At 38.7% G+C, this 7,398-nt stretch overlaps 1 protein-coding gene across 2 annotated transcripts in view; it reads left to right on the top strand.

Moving 5' to 3' along the window:
* The window catches only part of cetn3 (centrin 3), an 8,670-nt gene extending 3,985 nt beyond the window's left edge, over nt 1-4,685 (top strand). The window contains exons 3-6 of one of the 2 annotated variants that reach the window (XM_015384030.1): nt 968-1,082; nt 1,161-1,352; nt 1,442-1,504; nt 4,403-4,685. In XM_015384030.1, coding sequence (XP_015239516.1) covers nt 968-1,082; nt 1,161-1,352; nt 1,442-1,485 — 351 coding nt within the window. In that variant the 3' untranslated portion in view covers nt 1,486-1,504; nt 4,403-4,685. Of the gene's footprint in view, nt 1-967; nt 1,083-1,160; nt 1,353-1,441; nt 1,918-4,402 lie in introns of those variants that run through there. The other variant, XM_015384029.1, reaches the window with a different exon arrangement.
* The last annotated feature ends 2,713 nt before the right edge of the window (nt 4,686-7,398 follow it).

Raw genomic sequence — 7,398 nt, 5'->3', positions numbered from 1 at the left:
AGTTGTATTAACCATGCATGTGAAAAGTTTTATGGGTCACCCAGGAACTTGCCCCCCCCCCAGAAGGTCTGCTTCTGTTTGGAACTGACACTGACCCCATGTAAACATCTCACGTTAAAACACAGCCCATCTTCCATATCACCAAAGAGCAGCACACGTGTTTCTGTAACCCCTTGAAGATCATCTTTTCAGTCTTTGATTGTCACCTTTTCTCTTAACCTCCCAATCAGCTAAAAACTCAATACAGTCATTTAACAATATTACACCATGGAACCACCTCAAGAGGTCATCGCAGAACATAGAATAACGCTGCTTTCACCAGACTAATATTACACTTTTCATCTCAAGGCACTTTACAATTGAATTAGATCATCCAATCAGATTGTTTCAAAGTTTTCTCTCTACACTGGAAGAATGATCTAGAAATAAGTAAAAATTCCATTAAGTGTATTAATTATTCAGTCATTTACCTAATTTGAGTAGGTAAATTTCATAGTTTGCCAATGGAGTGAGTATTTTTACTCTTAAAATAAGATAATTAGATAATACGCACTGTAAATAAGACAATGCAATTGTTTTTTTCTCATTTTAAGTGTAAATTGTCTTGTTCCATTGCCAACATGTCTCTTTTACCTCCTTAATTCAAGAACAAATGCATTTATTTTAAGAAAAAATGACTTATCTAGATTTAGATTTATTTCCAGTGTAAGAAAAACCAGATGATTGCATCGACTCATTGACTCTTCAGCAATCCCTCACACTAAGCATGCTTGTAGTGACAGTAGAGAGGAAAAACTCCCTTTTAACAGGATGAAACCTCCAGCAGAACCAGGCTCAGTGTGAACGGCCATCAGCTGAGGCTGAGTGGGGTTAAAGGAGAGAGAAACAGATTTGCAGAGAGGACTTGGATTTATTGATTTTCTAAGGTGTGAAACCCGGTCTTTATTAGAATTATATTTCCCACCAGGTGGCAATGCGCGCACTCGGCTTTGAGGTGAAGAAAGTGGATGTTCTGAAGATTCTGAAGGACTATGACAGGGCGGGCAATGGCAAAATTACGTTTGATGACTTCAGTGAAGTTGGTAGGTTGACGTCTGACAGGACACACGAGGCTGAACAGAGGAGCTCTAACATCCCATGTTTTCTTTAACCGTCCACAGTAACAGATCGCATCCTGGAGCGTGACCCGAAGGAAGAGATCATGAAGGCTTTCAAGCTCTTCGACGACGACGAGTCGGGGAAGATCAGCCTGAGGAACCTGAGGCGAGTCGCGCGAGAATTGGGTGAAAACGTCAGCGACGAGGAGCTGCGCAGCATGATCGACGAGTTCGACACGGACGGAGACGGAGAGAGTACGTGAGATTCCAGCATCCTTCTGTGGTGCATTGTGCAAGTTAGACAGTCAGGGAAATTACCTGACCTGGTTTGTGTTCTTTTGCAGTCAACCAGGAGGAGTTCCTCGCCATCATGGCTGCAGACTCCTGATGGATGATTCATTCAGATTGTGAGTAGCTGAAGGACTGTGGCTCTGATGTTTACTCTCATTTTATCCACCTGGAGCCCATTTGTTATTTATTACGTGGCAGCAGTGGACTGTGGGAGAACATCCCCCAAACATCTTAGTCACCCCTGAACATAAACGATGCTGGCCTCTGACACAGACTCATCTTACTTTTTCTGTTTCCTCCTGCATCTTTTTCACTCAATGACTCTAAAGTCACACCTGGTTGAATATAAATAATATGAATCAGGAACTTCATGTTTTTTTCCTCTTGAATAAAGTGAAAGGTCTGTAGGTTATTGTCAGAAACAGCTGTAGATCAGACTGAGTTACTGTTTATCCTGACATGTCAGTATGTGGATGTGGTATTTATTTTGTTACACAATAAACAGTTTTTTCCAGCCGATCACATTGTTCTTATTTTAGGTCACCGGTTATGACCTTGCTGAATTAGATCCTGCTTGCTTTGCAAAATGCCTCTGTATCAGATATTAAACCAGAAATCCTGCAAGCGAAAAGGAAAATGTTTGATAGAAAAATGACGGGAAATGAATCCCCTTAAGCTTCAGCTTTTATTTTTAAACCTGCCTGTCTGCTTAGTCATCATCTGAATTTTTCTTTTCTTTCTTTTATTTTTTTTGGAAATCCTGTTTAGAATTTCACATTAGCAGCTTTCAGTGGAAAAAATTAAAAATAAACTTCTGAACATTTGTTTTCCAATACCATAAAAAAAATCTCCAATGGAGTAAGGATATAAAACTAACCCTCTATCACCACCCAGAGGCGCCTCTTGATACATAAAATTTCCAAAAGTGTTGTCTACACATATAAATAAAATTGTTAGTACTTGTTTAATAAAAGATGAATCCACAACTGTCAGAAATAACTTTAATCTACCAAAAGTAATAATACATAAAATTAACAGGTCAGATGCTTCATCATAATTAAAATAAACTCATGAACGAGTTCTGGTTCTCTTAGCGTAATATTTTGTTGATCAACCTTTTAAAGTCAACCACTCCAATCAAATAATAAGACTTCTGCTCCTCATATAGAAACTGCTCCAGTTGTTTCAGGTTTGATGGCTGTCTTTTCCAGACAGCCTGTTTCAGCTCCTTCCAAAGATGCTCAATAGGGTTTACGTCAGGGCTACTAAAGGCCACTTCAGAATACTGCAATGTTTTCCTCTTAGCCATTCCTGGTTGTTTCTAACTGTTTTGGGTCATTATTCTGTTGAAGACCCATTACCTGACCCAGCTGTCTGACATTGGGCAGCACATTGCCAGTCTTGAGATTTTATTGAATCCTGCAGAGATTCAGATTAATCAAATCAGCCCAGAGCATAAAGGAGGCTCCTCGACACACCAGTAAACCACAATAATGCATTTTACTATCACTTGGAAAGATACAGTAAGAGATTAACACAGTAGAGATTAATACAGTAGGACTATATCTCTTTCATCCTCACAAGGCGAGTCATATAAATTCAACTCAATCATGTATTTCCCTAATTCCCCTCACAGGTTTCCATTTAAAATGATTCTGTTTCAATCTTGGAGTTCTGATATGAAATCAGACAAAGGTTATCCTTAGAATTTTAAGGGAAAATCATATTTGAAACGTCAAAATATAAATTATTGAATGACTTGATGCATAATCTGTTCAACAATCTTTACTGGCATCACATCTGTTAAACCAATATAGCTGCTGAGCAGTTTTTTGTTGTAAAGAGCAGAAAGCAGCTTAAAGTGCCTTATTCTGTCAACTCAAATTATAATTAAACAACCTAGTTTTCAATTTTTAGAAGAAATTCATATTTCTTTCTTCTTCTGGTTCCAAAAAATGTAACTTTTAAGATGTGCTACAGTGAACCTGAGTAAAATGTGCAGTACTGAAATTCACCAGATAGTGGCAGCATGTGCAGGAAAGCAGCCTGTAGCATTACCGTGCAGAAGAAGAAGTTGTCACCACTAGCTGTTGCTAAACAGACTGATGTTCCAGGGATGTGAAGCTCTGACTGACTTCCAGACGTTATTTGTCCCGGTGTTGAATAAAATTCTGTTCCCCTTGTGTCGGGAGCGCGCATTGAAGCCAGAGAAGCGGACATGGCGGATGAATCAATTTTCACAGCGCTTCTGATCAATTTCTCGCTAAAAACAACTCCTGTTGTTTACAAAATTGTAAAATAAATAAATAAACGAGGTCCTTTTAAGCTTTTTTATGTTTTTTTAAACATAAAGAGAATCTGTCTTTTTCCAACTTCTGTCTGAATTAATTCACCTGCAAGTCTTTATCAGTGTTTATTCCTCTGTTCATCAACAACAAACCCTGTGGATTTGGTGACATTAGATAATTATTTGAGTTATGAGAGGGAAATTATATATTTTAGCAACCTGATATAAGCTGTTCCCTCTTTATGATCGTTATGAAATATATTTTATGTTTAAATGTTTATCTAACAATTAGCAAATATTCCAAAAAAGATTCCCTTCTTATAACTTTGGTAAATAACGATCAAATGTCCCCAAATCCACAGAGTTTGTTGATGAGAGTAATAAACACAGTTAAAGACTTGCACGTGAATTAATTTCTTCCCATCTTATGGAGGGGGAATTCTTATGTGTGATAGCATGTAGTAGAAATTTCTTTAATCCAATAATCTGTCATATTTTACATTAGAACGGGATTTAGCAGAAAGTCTACACTCTCATCTTCACCCTCAGGGCTAAGCCCCTGATCCCTGAGAATCCTAGTTCTTCCCCTGAGAGGGACAAAACCTAGAACAAATACTGTATGTTTATTCTATTCAAATTTCTATTTCTAAAATGTGTATCTGTATAATGGCTCTGTTTTATTTGTTGTCTGCTCAGTTCAAAGTGCCCCCTGCCTGTCTTTGTCTAGGGCCCCAAATTTCCCAAATCCGCCCCTCTGACAAGACTGTTTCATCAGCTTCTGGGTTCCAGTTCTGACCCAAAACCAGAGGAAGGAATCTGTGATCCTCCCCATCCCTATGAGACCCATCCTAAAAGGTTATAGAGCAGAGGTAAATGTTTGGAGAGAACAGGGTGTAACCAGTTAAAATAGATAGTAACAAACTGGATCAGCTCCCATTTGTCATTAAAGTGTGGAGTGGGATGTTGACGTCACACTTTAGGCAGCCATACAAGGATTTCAGCTAAATGTGATTACAGGCCATAATCGGTCATTTTTCTTATTATTGGATTGTTTGTTTTTTATAAAATAAACTGTTTTTAAACACAGGGATTCCTCAAGTTGTATTTTGTCTCCTGCTGATGTTTTAAGCAACTCCTGTAACATTCAAGGGATGTCACTTTTTAAATCTGCAAACATGGCCCCCAGGACCGACTAGCAGTGAAAAAATGGCTGAAAGTTCTTTTTTTACAGCTTCTTGGAACTGAATATCAACAAGAGCAAATATTTGTGCTATAAGGATGACGTTATTCAGCATCAAAGGCCAGCAGGTGGAGCCTTTCAGTTACTTTGCAACAGGAATTCACAGCTAAGAGATTTTTACAGACTCTGACTGCCATCTATTAATACAAAAAAAAATTAGCAGTGGAATGTAAATGAATAATTGAATAGATCTTAAAAAGTTTTTCAAAGTTTCATTTCTGGATTCCAAAAAAGTTGGAAAAAAAAAACAGTTTGAGGATGTTTTGCTTCCCATATAGGAAGCGTTTTCAATTAAATTTCTGACATTTTGAATTGAAAAAGCTTCCTGGATGAGAAGCGAAATGTCCTTAAACTCGAAAACAAAGTCCAGTGGATTGTTTTTCTATTTTTTTTGGAATGACTCTGACCTGGATGACTGAGAATCTTCACCAGCTCATTTCTCGATTGTATTTTTTTATTTTTATTCACAAATCACGCTCTTTTCTTTGAAAAATAATGGACCAAAATGTACTCCAGAGGAGGCCACCCTGATTACAGAATATCCTTCTCATTCTTTCATCACTTAAATAGTTGCTGCTGACAGACTGCTTTAAAGCCCGCTGTAACAGAGACTTATAACAACAAACCATTTATTCCATTCTTAATATCCACCCAAAACACTTAGAAATAAGACTGGTCCTCATACATACTTCTTAAAGCTGCCTTTATCTGTGTCTTTTTATGTGTTTAGTTTTGTCTGTATTTTTTATTTAGTGTTGTATGTAGTCGGTCTCAGCAGATGGCCGTTCACACTGAGCCTGGTTCTGCTGGAGGTTTCTTCCTGTTAAAAGGGAGTTTTCCTCTCCACTGTCACTACAAGCATGCTTTGTTTGAGGGATTGCTGAAGAGTCAATTGGTCAATGCAATCAGCTGGATTTCCTTCAATAGAAAATTTTTGAACCAATCATACTGCATGATCTGGTTTTAAATTGATAAATCTTCCTCAGGCTCCATGGTTACCTGTGGAACACCACAGGGATCAGTGCTGGGGCGGTTTATATGCTTCTATTTGGTAGAACTATCAGGCAGCTTGGGATTCATTTCCACTGTAATGCTGATGATATTAGCTATATTTTTCCATGAATCCTGATGAAGCTAACCCATAACATAGACATGCCTTGAAGACATAAAAACTTGGGTAACTTTACATTTTCTGCTTTTGAATGCAGACAAAACAAACAGAATTTATTGTCTATGGATCAAAGCCTTAGAAAAAGAAGCTGATTAGTCAGTCACCTTATATGGATACCAGTAATTGGTCTTGGATGATAATGTAAAAAAGAACCCATGGTTTATTTTTGGTTTACTATCTCAGAGTCCACAACTGTAGTTAAAGGCCTTCAGCTGATCCAAAATGTTGCAGCCAGAGTTCTAATGAAAAAAATGAAAGAAAAGAGAGATCACATTTATCGTACTTTAGCTTCTCTTCATTGGCTTCCTGTCAATCAAGAACAGAAATAAAGATTCTCCTTCTCAAATATAAAACCCTAATTAACCCATATCGCTTTATGCCGCTATAGGCTTAGGCTGCTGGAGGACCTTGGGACAACTTTTCATCATTCTGCTTTGTTCTATCTCTATTCACCAATTCTGCTGTATTTGTTAGTCCAACCACTATCTCTATGTTCCGTCTGCTTTGTCTTGTCATAGTAGTTTTGTCTGGTTTGTTCTTGATCAGCTGTGACACCCTTCTGGAGGGTAATAAATGGGCTGCTTCCACAAACAGCTTACAGTAGTTAGAGCTATGCCTATTTATCTGTTAGACAATGTTATTGGTTGAGCTTTTCCTGTGACTAAATGAATGTGCTCTTTAACCCTTTTAACTAAAACAACTTTCTCAGAGTTCATATGCTTCACTGTTTTTTCCTAGACAGATATAGTGGACTTTATAGCAAACTGTCTTTGGACAGATGTTCACTAGTTTTTGCTCCCCGTTGGTCATGTAACTCCTCCTCCACCGTGCAGTGCCTGCACCATCTTGGTTATTAAGGGCTAGCTATACTCCTGCAGCACAGTGTCACAGTTAGCTTGTGGCAGGTATGATGCAGATACTTTTGGATTCATGCCCAGTTTTGAAGCATGGTGTGCGCTATGTTATTCCACGCTGTAAAGCAAGATGGACAATCATGAACTAGGTTGGATTGTGGGTGTCCGTGTGTCGGTTTGCCAAGCTTGCTCTCCGTCTACAACCCCTCATCCAACGCCGGACGACGCATAGTTTTAGTTAGTTAGTTAGTGTTCCTGAAAGACTGGCTGTAGCGCTGCATATCAGCACGACGGCCAGAGTTTCTGCCATTAGGTACCAAACAGGAAATACACAGTGGATGTAGAATTGACCAATCAGAGGCCTCCTGTCTGTGGCACAGTCTGCTGTCACCTACAATTTTGGAGAGACACCCCTGAGTATCTGCAGGGGGGGGGCATATGTGCGTTAACTGCAACAC

The sequence above is a fragment of the Cyprinodon variegatus genome, unplaced genomic scaffold (genome assembly GCF_000732505.1).
Source record: "Cyprinodon variegatus isolate N-32 unplaced genomic scaffold, C_variegatus-1.0 Scaffold300, whole genome shotgun sequence".
Taxonomy (NCBI): Eukaryota; Metazoa; Chordata; class Actinopteri; order Cyprinodontiformes; family Cyprinodontidae; genus Cyprinodon; species Cyprinodon variegatus.
This window is presented reverse-complemented; position numbering and strand designations above follow the sequence as displayed.